The 25,422-nt window shown below is 40.1% G+C and overlaps 1 protein-coding gene across 1 annotated transcript in view; it reads right to left on the bottom strand.

The window, feature by feature from the left end:
• Positions 1-25,422, bottom strand: part of plxdc2 (plexin domain containing 2) — a 102,659-nt gene that overhangs the window by 30,145 nt on the left and 47,092 nt on the right. The window contains exons 3-6 of the mRNA XM_039790115.1: positions 21,629-21,775; positions 18,042-18,111; positions 6,710-6,832; positions 687-805 (exon numbers count right to left, since the gene is read on the bottom strand). Of these exons, the coding sequence (XP_039646049.1) occupies positions 687-805; positions 6,710-6,832; positions 18,042-18,111; positions 21,629-21,775 (459 nt within the window). The remainder of the gene's footprint in view (positions 1-686; positions 806-6,709; positions 6,833-18,041; positions 18,112-21,628; positions 21,776-25,422) is intronic.

Below are 25,422 nucleotides of genomic sequence, written 5' to 3'. Positions count from 1 at the left end.
ATAAAAAACACATGGACATGAGGCTGCAGTGTGTTAGAAAGTCATTTTGAAAAGTCAGACAGAATAAGAAACAAGAAACAGAAGTTTGAGTGAGCTGTTGGGTGAAATGAAAGTGAGTCCCATTTTCTTTCTGTACAAACTATAATGATTTAAGAGTGTCAATGTGTGTCTACCCAAACCCTGAAATATTCTGGTAGTTAGTGTTTTGTTTGATTGTAATTGGTTGTTTAAGTTTGCTAAATGTGTATCAAAAGCCTGGAAAAGATGAGTTTGATTAGTATTTAATCTGATTTCTTCAGTGTTATAGTAAATGTTAAATGATTTATGAATTTTGCTGTAGACAATGAATGCCTGAAGATCGTTCAAGCCTGTTTTCTTCATTTTTTTTATTTTAATTTTTTTTCTAATCTTTTACTTTTATACATTAAAGCACTCTGGAGCTGGCTTTTATTAATTTGTGGTGTCTTGTTAGCCCATGCCTGCTGGGCATATGCATATGCACAATAATAAAAAACTTCAGTCATTCATCCAGACTGATAAATGGTGTCAGAAAGAGTGTAGAAATTAGACAGAGAAAACAACACAGAGAAAGAAATGTCTTAAATTACAGTTACCGGAGATAAAACAGGAATACTTTTTTTTTTCTTTTTTAGGAAAGAAAACTGGTTTGATAACTGAGTTCTGACCTCTTTGTATGCAAAAACAATCCTGCCGGTGTTGTGCAGTGTTGCCTGGAAGGTGAAGCTTCCCAGATTGTAGTTGTCCTGTAGGTGGACATGGTCCCATTGCACCACCAGAGCAGTACCTAAAGGAGAGACATTCACATACAGCTTATTACTACATCTAGATTCAAGGAAAATGAAAAGGCGCCATTGATAGCTACAGTCACAGTTTTTATTTTTTAACACTGACTTATGTTTCACTGTTTTTGAAATACAATCTCTACTGTCCCAGATCTAGCGTGAAATAAACCGCTGACTGAGAAAAGTCCGTGAATAAGAAGACATCAATATATCATGCTTGTAAGTAGATATCTTTTTGAGGGATTATTTCCTGGCAGAGACTTAATTTCCCCCTCTGGGTGTGAGGGGATTGACACTGAAGTAGTGTGAGCACTGATATCAAAAAATACTCCACTGGAGCAGCATGGAACAGCAATAAAACGGAAACTTTTGAGAAAACCAAATCAAGGTGTGCCGGTTACTTGTGATGGATTATAGAGTGCCGGCCATTTTCACAACAGTGAAAGCTTTTCATACTGTGCAAGATCAACTGCCCACGCTGTAAATGACTTCTTATTATGGTATAAAAAAAGGTTTCCGGCTACACTGGCTGAGAGGGGTCACCAACTGGGAAAAAGTAAAGTGGAAAAACAACAACACTGACACGAGTGAGTTCACCCAAATTACATAGGACATTTTTTCACCTCTCATAGTATCTAGTCATGCATATAGTTCATCTGCACAAGTTAAATTCATTTCACCTTCATTGTACTGGGGTGGCAGCACACGTTTCAGAGGCAAATACCTCAAAATAAAACTGAAACCACAATATTAAGAGCTGAAATGACAAGGTGATTAACTGATTAGTTGATCCACAGAAAATGAAGCTCCAACTTTTCAATTAATTGTTTAAGTAATGATGTGTATTATGGGTTTTGGATTTGAAAAGTGTGATTTGTTACTGTTTTTTTTTTTTTTTTTTACATTTTATAGACCAAACAATGAATCCATTATTGGTAGTTCCATCCCTTATTGTATCTCCATGTTCACTACCAGGGTTACAAGATAAAACTTTTTTTTTGTAAAAATGGGTGAACTGACCATTTAGACATTTACATTACATTACATGTCATTTAGCTGACGCTTTTATCCAAAGCGACTTACAATTAAGTGCATTCAACTGAGAAGGTCCAAACTCTAGACAACAAGTAGTAAGTGCAAGTACATTAGCTTTAAATAAGCTAAGCTACAAAGAAACACAAGTGCAGGTTAAAGAGTTTTTTTTTTTTTTTTGGCATGGATGCACAGTGGATGCACAGTGTCCTGGTTCAGTGAACAAATGAATCAATGAATGAATAAGTATGAGAGGTGGCCGGTTAACTCAGTTGGTAGTGCGGTCACACATAAGGGTTTATTCCTCGACTCAGAAGGTCCAGGGTTTGAATCCGACCTGTGATGGTTTTCCTGCATGTCTTCCCCCCTCTCTCTCCCCTATCATATCTCAGCTTTCCTGTCCAATAAAGGCAGAAATGCCCCCCCAAAAAATAAAAATAAAAATACTGTAAGTATGAGAGCTTTAAAGCCACATGCTATTACTATATCACACTTTTTCACAAAGAGTCATCATTAGGTGTTTCCTTAATAATGTGAGTAAGAACTAAATAAGCACCAGACTCACAGGACCATCAGCTCTAGCCCCAGACATCGGGCCTCACATTACTTTTAACACTGTTTTGATTTACTGTGGACTTTGGAGAACCTATTGATGTGAAAGCCATTCCCTCCTCTGAGCTAGTCATTTGGTTGGGCGCCAGGCCAATAAAGGTTAGATAACACAACTAATCAGTTTTTCCTTTACATAGCCAAAACTCTCCGGTCCAAAGTGAAGACAGAGATTTAGCTAAGACAGTTTGGAGAGCACAGGCTTGCTTGTACAGGAAACCCCATTATAAATGACATTATTATGTGGTGTGTATAGGGTAGCTCTGGCATTAGACGTAGATGTTGCATGTGTTAAAGAAGGAGGGTAGACAGCTGTAGCGTTAAGGGCAGCAAATACAGAGCACTCTTTGACGCTCTCTGGCACTATTGTGAGTGTTTGGACAGACTGAAGAGCTGCTGTGTAATGCATTAAAGAGGCAGAGTTTGGGAGAAGGCAGAGCACTAAATTACTGCTACCTTATGGCACAGAATGCTTACTCAGTCAGCACAAGTTAAGCCTAATATAAGTCTGCTTAAAATGCATTGAGTTCAGGAGGCGAGGCTATCTGGGGCTTCCTGGCTAAAAATACAGAGTGGGTGAGGAGGAGGCGTGGAGGAAGTACACACTGGGCTTGTTTCTAATTCTACTTACAAGCTTAACATGCTGTATCAACTCAAAACAAACAAATCCAATCTAGCTCTATTACGCAAGCCCACCCTCTGAATGGTGAAGTAATTTAATGTGGTTCAGGCAGCAGTTTTCTAATTTGTTTTATTCTGTGCAGTCTATTTTTCATTTAACATTTTCAAATGATTTTTGATGATTCCCAATGTATAAAGTAGCATTAACTAATGGCTGTGTTATATAACTGTCCAAGTAAGCTGTGACAGTGTGAGGCCCCATTTACACTTGTCATTTCACGTCTCTTGTATCTGGATGAAATCGAGATTAGATTTGTTTACATGAAGCCACATATATGCCTCTCATTTGTCCAAATCACAAATTTGATTGCATCCATCTTTGGTTGCTTTTGGTAACTGATAAAAATGTCAGAAGAAGAACAAGTTCTGCAGTTTAGCTGTTTAGTTACAACAATCAGCAGTTACAAAAAACAAGCTTGCTAGCTAACAACTATCCGTAAACGTATACACTAATGCATGGATTTGTCGTAATTGTGATCTACGAGCGGGACAAAGGTTTTATCATCCTCCACATCCACATTGCTCACCTGTACATCAAAATGTCTCATCACTCACACTGACAATTCAGTGGTTGAACTGGAATCCGGATCAGATAAATGCTGCAACAGCTCAGTGCATCTTCTGTATGATCGTATGTGTGGAAATCGTTGGAGCCACATGTCTCTCTGTCTCAAGTGATCGAAAGAACAACAACCACAACCACTTTCTGTGTAAATTCAGTGTAATTTAAGTCGTCATCATCTCATCATCCCTGTGAGTGGCTACTTCCACGAACTATATACTGACATAGTTACACTTTGGAGGAGGAAGGATATCATAACTGTCTTGGAGAGACAGCTGCATTTACACCTTCTCAATACCTACCGGGTTCGGTTACTGCTCTGTCGGACACGGGCCGGACTCGGACAGAAAAAAGCGGCCCGATCCGCACTCTATTGTACAGTGGGAGGAAGTGGATATGCATCATCCTTCTTCTTTTTTTTTACAGTCTATGATTTTAACCCAAATTATCTTTTTCTAAACTTAACTGAGTAGTTTTGTTGCCTTAACTTAACCAAACTGCGACTGCATCTTAGAGGTCCCATATCATACTTATTTTCATGTCCATACTTGTGTTTTGGGTTTCTACTAGAACAGGTTTACTTTAATGTTCAAAAAACACATTCTTTTTCTCATACTGCCTGTCTGAATATACCTGTATTCACCCTCTGTCTGAAAAAATTTGTTTTAGCGCCTGTCTCTTTAAGCCCCCTCGCACAATAGCCCAGTCTGCTCTGATTGGTCAGCATTCCATATCTGCGCTCTGGGTGTCCCTGCTTCGTCATTGCAGCTGGGGAATAACTGTAAGGGCACTGTAGCGAAACTTTCTACCTATATATGGTATAGTTGTGACAACAGTATTGAAGTCCTGATGACTTGTTCAAAGGCACAGTTTCTGAATACAGGCTGTGTGCATTTTTTTGTGGATTGAGCGTTTTGATACTTTCACAGTATTTATATAGCAATACTTCTATCTCCTAAAAGAGCCGCAAAACTGTCAACTGATCCTTTTAAAGTGTCTTCTTTATAATTTTAAAAGTTCAATATTGTAAAAAGTTACATTTTAATGTCTTTTTTTTATTAAATCAGGTTTTAATAAAAAAAAGACATTCAAATTTAACTTTTTACAATATGGAACTTAAGAAGACACTTTAACAGGATCAGTTGACAGTGTTGCAGCTCCTTTAGGAGATATAAGACTTGAAATGAATCCATGAGTAATGGATTTATACATGCTTGTCTGTGAAAGGAAGTTACAGCAGACTTCTATAGCTGTGTTACTGTAAACTCTTTAAGTGTCAAACTTGTTATACAGGATGTAAGAGGTATTTTTACCACTGTAGTTCTGTCACCATGGTCCCGCTGGCAACAACAGTCAAATTCATAAGTCTGTCAGGTGTTGAAACACTTCACTCCTCTATAATTGTGCACAACCAAACTTCAGGATAGTTTTACAGCACTTACAGCAAAAATCCCATGTCTTAACCAATCAAATCTTAATTTAGCAGATTCTAATTAACAAAAAAACAACACTGTCCTTGTGAAGTTTCACACAATTCTCAGTTTGTGTGTCTAGAACAAACAATATGTCTCTGCTGTGGATACCTCATCAAACTGCTTATAGTCAGATGAAAAGAAGCACTAACTCTTCCACAACACAACAGACCGTACAGTTCTTATGCTGTATTGGCAGGACATTGACTGATGGACAGTGTGTTGAGGAGCAGGCGGGCTGAGAATCGATTGGCTGCCAGTTTGGTTAAAGTCTGATGAGCTCCACTGCAGAAGGTCACAGAGTTGGTCAGTCACTCTTCTGCAGAGGGCTTAATGACTGACATGATGGATAACAACCATCACAGATGGCAAAAGAAAGGTACAGAGAGTGAGGAAGGGCATCAATTTAGTTTAAAGGGAGTAAGTGGAATTTAAGGGGATGTTACAGAGGTCATGGAGGGTTTCATATAAATTGTTTAATGATAAAGAATTTTGTGATTAAATGTCAAGATTTAGGTGATATTGATTCATACAGTACTGTACTGTATTGTGATATAACAAATGTTATGTAGAAACCAATTGAGAAATTGTTAAAGAATAAAATAAAACCTGACAAATCAAGGTAGCCTACTTCATGCAAAAATCATATACTGTATTTTGACTTGTTACTTCATTAGTAACTGCTTTGTTTTACAATCATGTTACTTTTTTCATTAGTCTTTTTTAAATATAATGTTCGTTTCCCACTTAGGCTAATGTGTTGTATGTAGCATGAGCCATCTTTGGGGCCTTGAGAAGTTTATTGTTGTTGGTAAAAGTGTATTTTCTGTACTTTGTATGATAAAATTAGCTCCCAATTACAACAACAAATACTTAATTTGAACAAGTAATTTGGTGAGCTTCACAATATCGGTCACTTTGTTATCTTGACTGTTTTCAGGAGTCACAAAGAAATTAGTCTATATCAATGACGTTCCCACTTCCAGGATTGCTCTGGTGCCGCAGGAAATTCCACCTGATGTATGTCTTTTCGTCGATGTCCATTTCCTTCTGCTTTCTTTGTGTTGGAATTTTAAACTCCAGTTGATTTATGAGGACGATGGTTAACTGCTCTTCAGATCTCTGCATGGTAAATCCAGACAGCTAGCTAATGGCCAATCTGAGTTTTCTCTCGCACAACTTTTGAACATATACGTTCCACCAAAACAAGTTCCTTCCCGAGACTATTTTGCAGTGGCTCTGTGCTGAGCTTAGCGCCACCCATGACGATTGTGATTGGTTTAAGGAAATGCCAATAAACCAGAGCACGTTTTTCTCCCATCCCGGAATGCGCTGGGGACTAGCCAGACCTTCCTCTGCAGCACTGTGGTGGAAGGTCTGGCAATGCAAGACTACAAAGAAACAATCGTGGTGTGGTTTCTTTCTCTGTTTCAGTACTTGGTTGGATGGAGCCAAAAATGTCAGTTTGTGCCTCATGCATCGCACAACAGAGAGTAAACAACTGCTACACATTAAGGTAGAAATAAAAAGGATTAGCAAACGGCTGTTACCGTTGTCAAAGTAAATGACAGTAGAGTTTCTGGAGACACTGGGGTCAAAGTTTGCCATTAGAGGAGCGATGTACTGTGTAGCTGTTAGCATCCGGTGGACCACGTCACCTGTGTAGATGAACCCTGAGGAAGAAACAGACACAACTTTCAGCACTCCAAATTTGAATTTAAATGCACTCTAACACTGTTAAAATCATTAATGTATCACTCGTTGAACCCGCTTTGATAAAGTGTTGTAAGGTGGATTTACCCTTTAGCAACTCATAAAAACAAACATCAATCTTCTCTCCCTCCATTTCTACCTTACCTTCCTGTTATGAGATACAATATATTTGAGGAAGACTGCAAGTCTGCCCTCCAGTCCAAAGTTAAAAGCTCCTCATTAACTCATAACCATCACCTCCCTCTCTGTCTCGTGCTGCAGGCTGCTTCAGCTAGCCATGGTGATTACTTCATCTTTAATCAAAAACAGAAAGGCAAATCTGAGGGGCTTTAAGGGAAGATATGCTGAATAAGCAGTAAATATATTATCATGGGCTTATGAGCCTTCTTTTAACTCTCCTGGTGTACTCCTTAACATCAACATGTGTGTGTTTTTTCCCTACATCATTAATCATGGATGTTAACGAAGAGACCATGACAACAAAATGGGATTATGTTAACCTTTCAAATTTTTTGCTTCCCTTCAACAAGGCACAAATAGCTCTCTCCACAGAGAAGACGTGCTTAGTCAACACAAACTAGAGCTGCAGCATTTAGAAGCATGTAAACAATGTTATTAATGGAGTCCAGAAAAGGGGGGGGGACGCCCACTATTCATCACGAGGGAACCGTCTTTGCATAAAGAATTTGTACTCATGACAATAGAATCGAACAGCATCTTAATTTCCCTACTGACGAGAAAGTTTAGCAAAGTCAGCTGCTATTTAAAGATTTATTCGAGGCAAAAAGGTTTTGTTTCTCACTCTGCAAAAATATCCAAAACAAACCTTAACATGTACCCTTCAAATCATGTTTTACTCAGAACAAAGGGAAAACATGGCATTTGGGTGAGACAATCACATGCATCCAATATCATTTACCTTTGAAGAGCCGTTAAAATGAATAAGACACTTACAGTAACCATTTCTTGAACAAAAAACATGTTTTTAAAATAAATTACTCTTGCAACAGGAAATCTATTTTTACACTGATGTTTCCACTTCTGTCTTATTGAAAGTGGTAAAACTGCAGGATTTTTAAGATGACAGACACGGTCGTTCAAACATTTAAGACTGATGTAGTGTATCTACATGGTCTTTTCTGGACAGAAAAATAATTATTAATATATATATATATATATATATATATATATATATATATTATGGCATGCCATTTAGGAAATTATATATATATATATATATATATATATATTCAGACTTTCATTCAATATATTCAGACTTTTATTCAATATATTCAGACTTTCATTCAATATATTCAGACTTTCATTCAATGTATTCAGACTTCCATTCAATATATTCAGACATTCATTCAATATATTCAGACATTCATTCAATATATTCAAGGTTCATTCAATATATTCAGACTTCATTCAATATATTCAAATTTTACGTACAGACGTGAGAGTAGCAACACTCTTCCCAGTAAATTAGTGTATTTTTCTTAATAATTATAGTTGGACTATGACTATGAAAATGTCCTTCACCTCACTTGGTCTTTAGGATGGACATTTTATCAATTACTGCATGTACTGAAAATCACAATAAAAACCATCAAAAAACCCAGAGTAAGAAACCCTTATGAAAAGATCTCTGTGTTTTGTTGCAGAAGTTCAACAGAAGTACAGTATAAAGTGGCTGCCTGAGGCATGCAGAGGGGAAAAAATCCTGCTCAGAATGAAAAGAGGATTTTTGGGAAAAGTCTCATTGAGGCTAAGCCCATAAAACTTCCAATTCATGTTACCATAAAACATATTACACATAGTCTCATACAGGAAGGATAAAAAATAGAGAATTGAAACAGGAGCAAATACTATGGTGAATATAAACAGAGAATCAGAGACCTGGAGGAATGGGAAAAAGATTTGATCCTTTATTGTGCTCAAGTTTTGCTTAACCCCCACCAGGAAAAAAAAAATTTTTTATGGTTATTCAGTTTTTTTTCTATGAAAAATGTACACGCTTTCCACAATATAATCTTGAATCGAGGGCCAATCACTAACTTCACCAGAGCTACTGTATTTCTCAAAGGTGTAAGGGCATTCTGCAGTGGGCAGTGAGGGGAAAACCAAACTAATAAATAATATCTAGTAAGTTAATGTCAATTGGAGTTACAAATCCAAGTTTGTATATATAGGGCTACAACTCAAAATTACCTTCATTATCAGTTCATGAAAACATCAAGTTATGATTTTACTGTGAGTTACCTTTGGACAGAGCCAGGCTAACTGTTTCCCCCTGTTTCCAGTCTTTATGCTAAGCTAACTGGCTGCTTGTGGGAGCTTCATATTTAGTGGTATCAATTTCCTCATTGAACTCTCAGCAACAAAGCACATAAGCCTATTTCTCAAAATTTCAAACGATTGCTTTAAATATGTAAGCTAGTTATTTTTTATTTTTTTGGGATCAAAAGTTTTTTATGAATGTGTCAAAAACATGAACTGATATTTTAAAGCTGAAAAAGGATGCTCTTTGTGCTTGCAGAACATGAACACAGCACAGCAGATAAAAGCATGTTGTGTCATGGTATATGATTGTAAAGAGGATAGAAAATAAAGAGCTAGTGCTGTTTAGTCCACCTGTTTAAATTAAGGTAAACATGAACATTATTCCCTTGTGAAACAGTATGTATGATGCTGCGTCTGCACTCTCCTTTATTTGATTGTGCAACGACACAAGTGACTGCCTCCAAATCAGCCCCTTTACATTCATCTCATATTTACCCAACATTCACCGAAAGCATAATTTCCTCTTCCACTCTTTCTTTGGCTTTGCTTTGTTCTATTTATCTTTTCACTTTTAACCTCTACAAAGCTTAGAAATACGGCCGCACACTCACACACACACACACACACACACACACACACACACACACACACACACACACACACACACACACACACACACACACACACAGAAAGGGTGGTATTTGTGCTCTCTACCAGCAGTCTCCTGAAAACACAATACAACTTATTTGACAGTCTAAAGAAAATAAGACAGCCTCTCAATACACCAAAGAGGTGAGAGCTACGGGGCGCTCAATGGAGAGGCAATTCATCCATTATGGCCGTCACTTACAGTAGAGGGAGACTGGACTGAGGAGGAGGGAGGAGGGGAACCTGGGGAACAGCATACAGTACATACAGGGAGAGAGGAGAAATAATGGAGAGGAGTTTTGAGGTAGAGAAAGAGGGATGGAGCAGTTCTGTTTATATGTGCTGCTGTGCAAAAGTGCCGAGCTGTGTATGTCCAAGAAAAACATGACCGGGAATTAGCAGACCCACTAGACTAAAGCTTCACTTTATTGAACATTGTGTTTAGACAAGGCCTTTGTTCCTTCATACTGAGCTGTGTTTAATTTACAGGATATTTTCTGTTTATCACAGCTGTTCTTAGCCGAGAAGAGCCTGGACCGGATCTCTCTCTCTCTCTCTCACACACACACACACACACACACACACACACACACACACACACACACACACACACACACACACACACACACACACACACACACACACACACACACACACACACACACACTTTATTTTGTCTTTTGTCTTTTATACGAAGCTACGAGGTTTTTATCTAAATTAAATGTCTGCTTTTTGTTTTGAACGTAATGTGTTTTATGTTTCACAACCGTGATTTCTGTGGAATCCTTAAAATTGCCAGTGACCGTCAGCATGACTGGACACTGATGTCATTAGCCCAAAAGAAAGAAGAAGTTATCATCCTTGTCCCAACTGTCTCCTAGAAATAGTGTTTATGCAGGGAAACATAATTATTTGGATTATATTATACAGTGGCAATGTTTTTCCAAGTAAGTACTTCATTTCTATAAGAGACAGTTGGCCTACTGCTTTCCGTAAGCAGTGGTGGAAGAAGATTTAACTTGAGTAAAAGTAACTTGAGTAAAAGTAGCAATACCTCTCCGGGAACCATCACCTTATCGTGGTGGAGAGGTTTGTGTGTCTCTATGACCCTGAGGGCTGTGTTGTCTGGAGCTTTGTGCTCCTGGTAGGGTCTCCCAAGGCAAAGTGGTCTCAGGTGAGGGGCCAGACAAAGAATGGTTCAAAAACCCTATGATACAACGAGGTAGCGATGGAGTGACCCTGCCCGGAGGAAGCCCGGGGCCCCCGTCTGGAGCCTCACAAGCCCCCGGCTGGGCGCCGCTATGTTGGAGTTTACCCCGGTGGACGAGAGGGTCGCCTCCCTACGCCTGCAGGTTGTGGGGGGGGAAAACTCTGACTGTTGTTTGTGCATATGCACCAAACAAGAGTTCGGAGTATTCGGCCTTCTTGGAGACCTTGACTGGAGTCCTGCATGGGGCTCCAGTGGGGGACTCCATTGTTCTGCTGGGGGACTTCAACGCGCACGTGGACAATGATGGAGACACATGGAGAGGCGTGATTGGGAGGAACGGCCTCCCTGATCTAAACCAGAGTGGTTGTTTGTTGTTGGACTTCTGTGCTAGTCATGGATTGTCTTTAACAAACACCATGTTCGAACATAGGGATGCTCATAAGTGTACTTGGTACCAGAGCACCCTAGGCCAAAGGTCAATGATCGATTTTATAATCGTTTCATCTGATCTGAGGCTGTATGTTTTGGACACTCGGGTGAAGAGGGGGCGGAGCTGTCAACTGATCACCATCTGGTGGTGAGTTGGGTCAGGGGGTGGGGGAAGACTCTGGACAGACCTGGTAAGCCCAAACGGGTAGTGCGGGTAAATTGGGAACGTCTGGAGGAGGCCCCTGTCCGACAGACTTTCAACTCACACCTCCGGCGGAGCTTTTCGTGCATCCCTGTGGAGGCTGGGGGCATTGAACCCGAGTGGACAATGTTCAAAGTTTCCATTGCTGAAGCTGCGACGAGGAGCTGTGGTCTTAGGGTCTTAGGTGCCTCAAGGGGCGGTAACCCACGATCACCGTGGTGGACACCGGTGGTCAGGGAAGCCGTCCGACTGAAGAAGGAGTCTTTCCGGGATATGGTATCCCAGAGGACTCCGGAGGCAGTTGCAGGGTACCGAAGGGCTGCAGCCTCTGCCGTGAAAGAGGCAAAGCAGCGGGTGTGGGAGAAGTTTGGAGACGATATGGAGAAGGACTTTCGGTCGGCACCAAAGTGCTTCTGGAAAACTGTTCGCCACCTCAGGAGGGGGAAGCGGGGAACCATCCAAGCTGTGTACAGTAAGGATGGGACACTGTTGACCTCAACGTAGGAGGTAATAGGGCGGTGGAAGGAGCACTTTGAGGAACTCCTGAATCCGACTAATACGCCCTCTATGTTAGAGGCAGAGCTGGAGGATGATGGGGGATCATTGTCAATTTCCCAGGCGGAAGTCACTGATGTAGTCAAACAACTCCACAGTGGCAAAGCCCCTGGGATTGATGAGATCCGTCCAGAAATGCTTAAGGCTCTGGGTGTGGAGGGGCTGTCCTGGTTGACACGCCTCTTCAACATTGCGTGGAAGTCTGGGACAGTGCCAAAGGAGTGGCAGACCGGGGTGGTGGTTCCCCTTTTTAAAAAGGGGGACCAGAGGGTGTGTGCCAATTACAGGGGTATCACACTTCTCAGCCTCCCTGGTAAAGTCTACTCCAAGGTGCTGGAAAGGAGGGTTCGGTCGATAGTCGAACCTCAGGTTGAAGAGGAACAATGCGGATTTGTATTTACTCAAGTCGCACCGTTGTGACGAAAAGAGAGCTGAGCCAGAAGGCAAAGCTCTCGGTCTACCGGTCAGTTTTCGTTCCTACCCTCACCTATGGTCATGAAGGCTGGATCATGACCGAAAGAACGAGATCCAGGGTACAAGCGGCCGAAATGGGTTTCCTCAGCAGGGTGGCTGGCGTCTCCCTTAGAGATAGGGTGAGAAGCTCAGTCATCCGTGAGGAGCTCGGAGTAGAGCCGCTGCTCCTTCGCGTCAAAAGGAGCCAGTTGAGGTGGTTCGGGCATCTGGTAAGGATGCCCCCTGGGCGCCTCCCTAGGGAGGTGTTCCAGGCACGTTCAGCTGGGAGGAGGCCTCGGGGAAGACCAAGGACTAGGTGGAGGGATTATATCTCCAACCTGGCCTGGGAACGCCTCGGGATCCCCCAGTCGGAGCTGGTTAATGTTGCTCGGGAAAGGGAAGTTTGGGGTCCCCTGCTGGAGCTGCTCCCCCCGCGACCCGACACCGGATAAGCGGACGAAGATGGATGGATGGAAAAGTAGCAATACCACAGTGTAAAATAGTTACAAGTAAAAGTTCTGCATTCAAACTCTTGTGGAAGTAAAAGTACAAAAGTATTAACATCAAAATATACTTACAGTACCAAAAGTAAAAGTACTTATTATGCAGAATATAATAAATTATATATATATATATATACATACACAAGTATTTGATACACTGCTGATTTTGCAGGTTTTCCTACTTACAAAGCATGTAGAGGTCTGTAATATAGGTGTATAATTAATTTGCATTTTATTGCATGACATAAGTATTTGATCACCTACTAACTAGTAAGAATTCTCTCACAGACCTGTTAGTTTTTCTTTAAGAAGCCCTCCTGTTCTCCACTCATTACCTGTATTAACTGCACCTGTTTGAACTTGTTACCTGCGCAATTATTAGAAAATAGGACAATCTCCATCGGTCTGGGGCACCATGCAAGATTTCACCTCGTGGGGCATCAATGATCATGAGGAAGGTGAGGGATCAGGCCAGAACTACACGGCAGGACCTGGTCAATGAGCTGAAGAGAGCTGGGACCACAGTCTCAAAGAAAACCATTAGTAACACACTACGCCGTCATGGATTAAAAAACTGCCGCCCCCCCCCCCCCCCCCCCCCCCCCCCCCCCCCCCCCCCCCCCCCTTTTTTTTTCCCCCCCCAATGACCATCTGGATGATCCAGAGGAGCAATGGGAGAATGTCATGTGGTCTGATGAGACAAAAATAGAGCTTTTTGGTCTAAACTCCACTCGCCGTTTTTGGAGGAAGAAGAAGGATTAGTACAACCCCAAGAACACCATCCCAACCGTGAAGCATGGAGGTGGAAAGGGGACAGGACGAGTGCACCGTATTGAGGGGAGGATGGATGGGGCCATGTATTGTGAGATCTTGGCCAACAACCTCCTTCCCTCAGTAAGAGCATTGAAGATGGGTCATGGCTGGGTCTTCCAGCATGACAACGACCCAAAACACACAGCCAGGGCAACTAAGGAGTGGCTCCGTAAGAAGCATCTCAAGGTCCTGGAGTGGCCTAGCCAGTCTCCAGATCCTGAACCCAATAGAAAATCTTTGGAGGGAGCTGAAAGTCCGTATTGCCCAGGGACAGCCCTGAAACCTGAAGGATCTGGAAAAGGTTTGTATGGAGGAGTGGGCCAAAATCCCTGCTGCAGTGTGTACAAACCTGGTCAAGAACTACAGGAAATATGATCTCTGTAATTGCAAACAAAGGTTTCTGTACCAAATAGGAAGTTCTGCTTTTCTGATGTATCAAATACTTATGTCCAGTGTTGGTCACCTTACTTTAAAAAAGTAATTAGTTACAGATTTACAAATTACTTCTCCCAAAAAGTAGTAACTCAGTTACCACATTGTAAAAGCAATTAGTTACTCAGCAAAAGTAACTGTGACGTTATTTTTTATGTTCTATAACGCTATTACGTTCTATAACATCTTTAACGACAAAGAAAGAAAAATCGAGCGTTGCTTGTTTTAACCATAGACTAGTTACAGTCTATGGTTTTAACCTTAACAGAGTGTCTCTGTCTCCTTCGCTGGAGCTCACCCTAGCTGCATTTGGGCTTGGGGTTGGGTTAGCAGCAGCAACAAGTGTCGTGTTAGCATGTGTTGATGTGAGGTGCTTCATAAGATTCAAGTTGCTTGAGGCAGACGTGGATAAAGTCTTTTTTTCCTGAGCATAGCTCAAACATTCTTGACTTTAATTTCAATGAGAGAGAAGTAGTGCCGGTACTTCCAGTTCGAGAACACTACCTTTGAATTTCCCTGGCTCGTCGCCATTGTCGCTATCTTGTGTTTAGTCAGAGCGTGTGGTGAGACAGCGTGAGCAGGGCATCCGCCCACCCAGCCAATCATCATCGCATTTGCAACGGTGTCATCTTCCCCCCCCCCGCTCTCTCCAGGCAGCTGATTTGTTGCCAAAGCCTGACAGCTCGCGCTTCATTCAACCAAATTGTAGTAACGCGCCACTTTACATTCTCAGTAACGATAACGGCGTTGCAACGATGGGAAAAGTAATTAATTAGATTACTCCGTTACTGAAAAAATATACTTAAACGCCGTTACTCCCAACACTCCCTATGTCATGCAATAAAATGCAAATTACTTAAAAATCATACAATGTGATTTTCTGGATTTTTGTTTTAGATTCCGTCTCTCACAGTTAAAGAGTACCTATGATAAAAATTACAGACTTCTACATGCTTTGTAAGTGGGAAAACCTGCAAAATCAGCAGTGTATCAAATACTTGTTCTCCCCACTGTATATATATACATACATACACACACACACAGTATAGATCACTGGATTATAATTAAGTAAATGTACTTAGTTACATTCCACCACTGGCCAGGTTGCATATGTCTATGAGATGCGAGCGCTTCTGCCATTTTCTGTTTCATTTAAATAGTGTTAAAGGCCTGAACTTTCAAATTAAAAATCTGAAATAATAAACATATGTGTACGGCAGAAATGTTTCCTGTCTTGTTAATCATCTTATGATCCTTCAGATTTATCTTGCAGCCCTTTAAGGAGTTCTTGACCCCCCCCAAGCTGGGAACCACTGACATGATATCTGGAGGGCAGACAACATTACACATGTGTTTCCTTTACATGCCCCACACATGTTATGTATTTGGTGCCTTAGATATAAATGCTTGTGATCACTAATTAGCTGGATAACAATATATAATACCTATGGTTTAATAAAACTGTTCTTTAAATCTGGTTGGTTGGTGTGACAGCTGGCCCAGTAAACAGCATGCCACAGCTGGAACCGTCGACACAGCTGGCTGCGGTCAGATCATATATCATCACTGGTATTCACAGCCTCTACATGTCGAGCTGTCCACACTATTCAACACAGACTGTTGACCAAAAACAACCTGTCAGTTCTGCACAACACCTTCAGTATGCTGACAGTCACTGTGACACACCTGACTGTATCAACATTTATTTTGTTGTTGAAGTAATCTATTTATTTAAAAAACATTTCCAGTTATATTTTAATGTGTTCGGTCTCCTTTTTCATTATTCAGGCATCTAAGGTGCTGTAGTCTATTAAAGCGACTTTATTCATTTGTGTGGATCTTTAAACAAGAGAATACCAGTGTTAAAGTGTAAAAGTTTTTTGTCGATCAACAAATCAGTTGATCAAATAATCGTTTCAGTCCCACACTGGAGCGTGCCAAAGTGGCTTGAATATGGCTTAACTTGTAACTGTATAAATGTGCTGCCTAAATAAAGATTTATTATTATTACTATTTTAACACATTTTCAGGTATGTAAAGTTTTTGCAGTGTAACTCTCAATATACGACCATAAATCATAAAAGCAGACTTCATATGTTTGACAAGGCTGCATGCCAACCTTGTGTTGTTGCCTCACCGTTAATGTGTTTGAGAACTGGCTGCTGTAATGTTCATTAAGTAACTCTGAAAATACAAACCTAAGTGCAATTGTAACTCTGCTGCTGTTTCATCGGTTAATTATATTTTCCTGCAGATTCAGCATACTTTAGGTAGCAAAAAGAAATATTCGCTGAAGCAAAAACAGTGACTTGCTAACAGCAGTGAACGTGGGGGGAAAAGATGTTCCAGTGGGGAAAAGAGGACGAGCTGACTGATGGGCCCTGAAATGGAGGAGGGCGTCTCAGAGACAAAGCCCAAGAGGCCTGCAAGAGGCAGATAGCTGCCTCTTCCTCCTCTTTCTCATCCCTCCATCTCTATCTGGAGGAATGCAAATTTTAGTTATCTCCTCTCTAGTAGCTGTCCACTCCTCCAAGCCACCATCATCCCGTTTCTAAAGCCAACTCAACTTTGCCACTGATGGAGGATCAAGTAGGGAAAATGAGACAGTGATGATAATAATAATAATAATAATAATAATAATAATAATAATAATAATAATAATAATAATAATAATAATAATAATGATAATAATAATAATAATAAGCGACACAGCAGATTATTTCTTTATTATTCCAGTGGCAGTTAAACGCAGCATAACATCTCTGAAATAGTTTTGGTAAGAGCAGGGATTTAGTCTTTGATGTGATAATAGCTGGTTGGGGTGTTGTGGTTTCGCCGTCAAGACTCAAGTGGAAAATTGCTTTGCACACTCTGGCAAACACGTCTGCCGTGTCACGTGTCAAACCCACACACACAAACACACACACACACACACACACACACACACACACACACACACACACACACACACACACACACACACACACACACACACACACACACACACACATATATATCATCTCTAATACCCCAACGTCCTTATCTATGTCTATCAGGGTGTGCTAGGCCACTTGGCACAGTCACTCCTGTTTCCAGTCCAAACCCATCGGTCTGGTTTCTCTTCCTGTTAAGTCTGGTGTGGAGTCGGTGGTGCTGAGTATTAGTAGTGGTTTTTTTACATCTCCCAGTCTCTAGCAGACTATCCTGCAGAGGTAAGAGCTGTACATGGTCTAGTATCAGGCAGACTGCTTGGCTGGCAGAGTATCGGTGGTGGTTTTGTACTGGTTTGTGCCAGACCAGCCTTTTCAACTTCCCAGAGTCAACATCAAAAGAAATAACTCATTGTTTGGTTCTTTTCTGTATTTAGGGGTGAGATGTCTTTGTACAGTAGCCACGCCACACTCACTCAGGTACACCAAGTACCAGAAACACATGCAGACACACTCTTTTTTTTCTCTCCATTTCATAAATGCCACTGTTCTCCAGACTTTTTATAAACCTTACCACATTCCCCTTCTAAACCCAGCAGCAATAAAAACGGTCTGTGTACAGTATAATATGCCAAGCACATACAGTATATCCAATAACAACACTAATAACTTCTATTGAGAGAACAGAATCCAAGAAACGTGTTCACTTACCACCAGTCGCCACGGTGATTTCACGCAGGAAATGTCCATAAAAAGGGAAATCGAAGGACAGATTAACTCTCTGTGAGGGAAAAAACAGACAGATGACCCCGTTCAGAAAGACAGAGGCAAGAGGAGGATCAGCGAAGGGACTGTTCTCATCTTAAAAACAACAAGAGGATTTAGTTTAGAGGACAAATATGGTTAAATAATACAGAGGTCTCTACTTTGTGGGACAATCACTGGTTATTTCTGAGTAGAAATAGAGATTCAAAGAAGAGTGTAAATGTGGTAAAAATATAAATACATATATGACCTTCAAGGAAATTGCCTTTGTTGCAATACTAATGGTAATAACATTTATAATGACATTTATGGGTAAATACACTTTTGCATGTACTGTATCTATACATTTCTATTATATGGGAGCCCATTTTGGCTAGGAAAGAAGAAAAAATTAAGGAAAAGTTACAGACAGAAAATGACATAAATAAAAATACTCACAAAAATGTAAAAATTATGAAAAACTAAGTCAAAGTTATGTGTTGGTAGGTACAAATTTTTACTTTTAAAGTCCATAACCAGGTTAGCGGTATGGTATTTAGGATAACAATGTGGTAATAACTTTTTTTATTATTATTATTATTTATTCTGTCAGTTTTCAAGTGAACAACTGAGTGCAACACTGCGAATGCCATCCAGGATAGACTGCTTCACTTTTGTACATTAGAGGATGGATACCCGAACAGAGTCCGTCGGGACCCCACGGTACCTGACGGGCCGGGCCGGGTTCGAACAGATATTTAGAAATGATGTTCGGGTTTGGGTCGGGCTCGGTCACATCAGCGTGATAAAGCATTGAAAATAAAAAATTTAAAAAAGCTTATTATGTAGGTGCGCGCCTGTGTTAACGTGCTCTTGTTGCACTGATGCGCTCATCTGTTGACATTTCCGAATGCCTTCCTACAGTTGCTTAATAAAAGCGGGCTTTCCACACAAACAAACGTATGTGTCATTAGTATGAGAAAAAACAAGATTTGAGCACTCTTTTGTACAGTGGGAGGAAGTGGATACGCGTCATCCTTCTTCTTCTTTTTTTTTTACAGGCTATGATTTCTAAACTTAACTGAGTAGTTTTGTTGCCTTAACTTAACCAAACTGTGACCGTTTCACAACATCAACAACGCCTTTCAAATCGTGACAAGTTTAGATATGAGGATGGAAAAACACTCCTGTGGGTCATATTAGAGGTTAGGAAGAAGCGTCCTATATGGTTTGGAGGTTTTTCACTCTGTGGTGTTTCGAAAAAACTATAAACATTTGATTTCCAAACTATAGTATACCAAGTCAAAATTATGACTTTTCAAGTGAAAAATTGTGACATAATGATGAGATATGTTAAAATGTCTTATTCTCTCTTAGTCTTATAATCTTAGACATAGTATTTTATTTCATAGAAATGGGCTTCCATACCATAGTTTTTACAAATCTGTTGATGGAGATTAACATGTAATAAAAAGGGCTTCAAGAAACTATATCATATATCATGAAATTACTCTTGGACCAAATGAACAACAAACTTCTCAAACACATTACTACAAATGATAGTTTATGCATTAATTATTTAATCCCTAAACTGAGTATGCTGCAGTCACATGCTGCCAGAAAATGTTATGGAGATAGACAGTAAACATGCAGCTATTATACATGATCCTGATTATGCCGGAGGGAGTAATCCTGCGGCAAACCGCACTGAATTTCACCGACTATACAGCCAATCGAGAGCTTAACTTTCCTACAGTCCCATGATGAAGGTGACCTCTGCGGCCTTGTTTTGTTTTATGACCTTATTGGCCAATTCCTTTTCAGTGTTGAGGGCCAAAGTGCCGGTGGGCAGAAGTGCGAGGAGGGAACATGGAAAGCTTTCTCCAATCCTGTTCCAGCACTCAGAGTTTTATGCAGTTTCTCAGGACTTTAACTGCCACTATAATAAACTCTATTTGTTTAAAATGTTAGTCTGCTGACACGGTGGCTGCATTTCAGCACAGATGGTTTTCACTTCTTCTCTGGACTGCAATCTTAGAATGAAATTATGCAGGCAAGATTTCCATATCTCCTTTTTGACTCTGCATTGCTTAGCTGGACACTGGATTTGGAAATTCACTTATTGATTTTTTTTTAAGCCAAAGTCAGAGAAACCTCCCACATCCCTCCTATACGGTTTGGAAGAAAAGCATTGTTCTGTGGCTACAAAGAATAGCTTGCCTCAGATTGTTTGGTTCAATCCATCATTACATGACTGAAGGTAGAAGAGCAGAATGCACAATGTGGGACTCTATTATATCTCCTTGCCAGCTATTGTTCACCCTGCTTTCCCTTTTTTCAGTCTGTGACTGCCCTGCTGCCATGCTGCTCTGTCTCTCCAGTCAGTCTCCTGCTACCTTGTGTGACCTCATCAGTATGCACCTCACATGGGTCACCTGCTTGTGCAGAGGATGAGGGAGGAGAGCTTTTAAAACTTCATTGCAGAGAAGATTTTTAACGGTTTAAATGCTTAAAGAAAGACTTTACTTCGTTTTTTAACCACATCTCTATGGTTTTAATGATAAAGGAAACAAATATATTGCAATATAGTAAGAATATGTCATGTATTTGTGTAATTATTTAGTATTTTAGCATTTAGCATGATTGTCCTATAGTCTACTGACATACAGTATACCACATACAGTACAGTACGTAGAAATACGTGTTGTTGGCATTGATTTTATCTTTTTGTTGATCTTTGAGCCCGCATCACTGGCTAAACTATATAATATACACCAGAAGCTAATATGATCAGCGTCAGGGTGTGAATGTGCTTGCGATATCTCCAGATGCAGATTGGTATTGAAAGAAACAGTTGAAAGCTTGACTCTGAGTAGACAAAAGGGGGCTGTTGCTGCATCACTTAGCATCTTTGCTGCAGTTAAGAACAAATTCATCCAAACTGGAACTTGCAGTGGTTTAAAACAGCCAAGTTGGACCGGATTTATGTGTCGAAGAGTTCAGCTGAAGTGCAACATAACGACAACTAAACTACGTGTGCGATGAAGTTACCTTTAACGGAAAAAATGCCCTATAATAATGCTTTATATTCTCTTGGGAAATGGTAATTCATTAAATCTTTTGATCATGTTGTCAATGATCAAAGCTGTAACGATTAGTTTATTATTCCCTTAGTTGATTGCCAGAAAATTTATTAAATACTATTTTGATAATCGATAAATCATTAAAGTAACTTTATAAGCAGAAAACTACAGAAATCTTCTTGCTTCTCCATTTTGTGAGGATCATTATAAACTGAATCTCTTTGGGTTTTGGACAAAACGTGGCATCTGAAGACTTCATCTTGGACTTTTAATTTGATAGACCATTAATTGAAAAAAAGAGTCCACTGGCTAATTGATAGTGAACATAACCGTTAGTTGCAGCCTTAGTCGACAACATCATTACATCTTAAACTGCAGCTGAACTAATGACAATAAGCAACAGTCCCCCGGTTTGGTAACCAGGTTAAATGCTTGTTCTTGAATCTCCTCTCATGCTGTCTGTTGACTTACCGCTGCTTGTCTGTGTGTGTTGGACAGAATCCCATGGATCTTCACTTTGTCCTTGTCCATTTGGTCGATATCTACCCACAAGTCCTTGCTCATCGGATCTGACGGGTTGTATGTTTTTGATGTGTAGTAGTTGTGATCTGTATCCTCCTGTAGAAATGACAAAAATGTACCCTGTGAGTTTACATACATTATACTGTAAAGACTGTGAAGAAGCATAACATGGTAAAAGTTATTTAGAAGAATGTAATGCAGCTTGAAGGAGAGAGAGAGAGAGCGAGTGCTGTGTTGCTCTGTGAAAAAGCTGATGGAGTCTGTTCTCTTATTATTCGGACGTGCAGAATAATAAAACATATTCATAAAGAGATATCCTGTGAGCTTAAATCAAATTCAAAGCAATTTAATAGACTTTTTCTAAAAAACAATTAAAACCTCTACACCAACAGAAAACGTACAGTATGGAAAATCAATACGAGTATTTTTTAACTTTGCTGCAGAACAAAGTACCTGCTAAATTAGATTATATGACGATCATTTCCACTATGTGTGCATTCTGTTTGTCCTTTTATTCAACTCTGTGGTTTCCATTAGGGCACAATCAGCACACAAGTTTTAATGTCTACTAATCAAATTAAGAAAAACACAAGAAGCCAATCAACTTCTTCCACTCTTAAAACCAGACTGCACAGTCAGGATTGCCTTTTTATAACAAAAACATCCGTGGACTCTTAAAAGCCATGTGGGAGCGGCCCATCTGCTTTTATTGTTTCCTGTACAGAATTATGCTCTTATCGTGGACTTTCTATTGCCTGTCTCTTTCCCTGTGGGTCTAATGAGATACCTATCAGCTGTGTCTTTTATCTAAAACATGGTTAAAGTTAATGTTTTGCTGAATGGGGAGTCAGGGAAGTGCACACTACGTCTGACTGTGATCTTACTAATAGGAACTCATGCAGTTCTGTGCACACTTTGCTATATGGGTGGTATTATTCTGAGCCGCCGCGCTTCGGTTGTCAAAAGGCCCTGAGACAAACATTAATTAAAGCACAATCCTTCCCTTTTCAGTTCGTTTTGCTTCAAGAATTCACATTTCCCTCAGAGAGTTATAATATAATACCTCTACACAATATTTAGCCTGGAATATAAGACAGAGAGATAATGTTTCAGGCTTAGCAAAGACTGTGATAAATATCAAAATTCCAAATGGAGTTCAGCCATGTAGGTGGTGGAACTTTTGATCAATTTGTAGATTTAAACAAACACTGCCAGAAGCCTTTCATCACAGCCCAAAGAGCAGACAAATTGTGTCAGGGGGGAAAAGGCCCCTCCAGGCAGCCTTAGTCAGCACATTCCCAGAATAGAAAACAAGGGCATAAATGCATTACTGTAAAGTGTCCTCCTAATCTGCTCAAGATGTTTGTTTTTTTGGTCTTGTGGAGAATGATGGAGAGAGATGGAGGCTCCTCAGAGTTGAGAGGGGCCAGTGAAGTGGAAGGTTGGCAGGGTGGCCATTGTCCAGCTGGGTGTAGGTGGACATGAAGCTGGAGTCAAACACAGTACAGGGTGGGAGGTTGTGGGAGGAAGATACTCTCTGTTTCTTTAAATCATGCACTGCACACTTGTGCCAAAATGTGCCAGCAAGTGAAGTCTGGTACTCGATATTGATGTATGAAAATAAAAACATAGTGTGAAATTTGCTACTGCACTTTACTAGCACTATTTACTAGAACAGGTGGTTGAGATCAGAAACCATCTTCACGCAAACGGATTTACTAAATGTAGAATCATTATAATGCATTACAAATTCCACCTCAACTCAGATTTGTTCAACTATTCATACAGTATAGGTTTTGGTGAGAGATCTTTTCCGACATTTGACCAATTAGAGTTTAGCAGGCTGGATTAAGACTGAATATGTCACTCAGTACTGATTGGTTAAATGAAAATAAAACAAAATAGCTGGAAGAGCAAGAAGCAAGAAATAAGCTCAGGTGATCACAATCTCAGGTTGGACGAATGAAGAGTAACAAAATGGCGATTCAGTCTGAATAACACAGAGCCATACTCACACAGAAAGAGTTGGTATTTGTATTTTATAGTATCATTCATCCATAATTAGAATATATGACCTCACCTCAGATATATTTTGACAAGCCTTGAGAATCTCTTCTTACTTGATGACGCAGTGACAAGTGACCGGCCGCCAAGTGTCTTTAATATGCAGACTCACATTTTCAAACACATCACAAAATAAAAACAGGTGACGCAATGTGAAATCTATTTATTTCTTAAAGCTGGTACTGTGAAAGAGATGTGGTCGCGGCTGTGATTCACCAATGTCTGTCGGAAGAATAAAGGAAGAGTACGCTGAAAACTGTAATCCCCTAAACTGCAACCAAGTCTTTGCTCCTGAGAAAATAAAATTCCATTTCTGTGTAAGCACACTTAAGCTTTGAATGTTCCAGTATGTTGGGTTTGTAAGCCAGCACTCCTTTTTTCCTGAGATAGTACCATCCTACACACACACACACACACACACAGAGTGCAGCCTGTTTGAAAAAGCATTAAAAGGATCCCATTGCTCATGTGTGCAGCTCTTTATCAGCTGATAATGCTTGTGATCCATTATTCATTGTTCCGCTCCGTCTGTTGCCAGTTGTAGCAGCTTGATGGTATTGATGGTGTGTGTGTGTGTGTGTGTGTGTGTGTGTGTGTGTGTGTGCGTGTGTGTGTGTGTGTGTGTTGAAACTCAACTTTGTGAAACTACATACTGGTCTGAGCAGCACTAGCCAATTTTTGATTCCTTTTAATAGTAGTGTGGAAACTTTATTATGATGTAGAAGTCTTCACTGAGTTAAAGATGTTGTTCCCGATCCAAAACAGACCAGTGGAAAACATACCAAAACCTGACAGGCATAACTAACTGTAATTTTCACTCTGGTATTTGACATATTGACACACAGATAATGTTAATAAAGTGAGACCCTTCCTGACCTGAGTATAATTTGGCTGACTTGGGTCCCGGGTCAGATTCCTCAGAGCCCAGAGGACCCATAAAGACCTATCACATGCATCTGAAGTATAACAAAATATTTTATTATTACTGATTGCATTTAAAATGCTCCAAAAATGATAAATCATGCTTGAAATTTGTGTGTGTCAGTGGGTGATTTTTACAAAAGCAATGAAAACATGGAGAGAATAGAAAAAGTAGTAGTCTGAGGTAAATCCAAGCACCTGATATATCATTTAAGTGTTCTTCTTCTTTGGTTGTAGATCTCATTAACTGGATTTGCAAGCTGTCTGATGGGTTTAAGTGATGTTCAAGGACATCTGTTCATCTGCAGAAATGACTGCAAACCCTTCGCAACATGTTCGCTGATCCACTTAGAAAAGTCAACGACAACACCAGAAGATGATTCTCAGTCAGACAGTTATAGACTGAAGCAGACTGGACACATACTGAAATGTAAACAACTACAACTACTGTATAGGTATAGCATTACAGAGGTTAAACACTAAACAACATAAAGACAAGTAAACACATCTTTCCAAATACATTTATTTTGGGAACCTTTTAACAAATGTGACAACCTGAGACACAAAACAAACAAAAGAAGAAAAAAAAATCCTAATTTGCATTCACTGCAAGTTCTGAATATGGAGTGTGAGTAAAAGCAGCACTGGGAATCAAGTGAAGTAATGAAAATTAGAAAGCCAAAATGCTTGCTGCCTCGCTGTGTGAATTCTCTCCCTTAAGAAATACACAAATAAACAGTGTAGTAAAGCATGAAACC

The sequence above is a fragment of the Perca fluviatilis genome, chromosome 22 (assembly GCF_010015445.1).
Source record: "Perca fluviatilis chromosome 22, GENO_Pfluv_1.0, whole genome shotgun sequence".
Lineage (NCBI taxonomy): Eukaryota > Metazoa > Chordata > Actinopteri > Perciformes > Percidae > Perca > Perca fluviatilis.
This window is presented reverse-complemented; position numbering and strand designations above follow the sequence as displayed.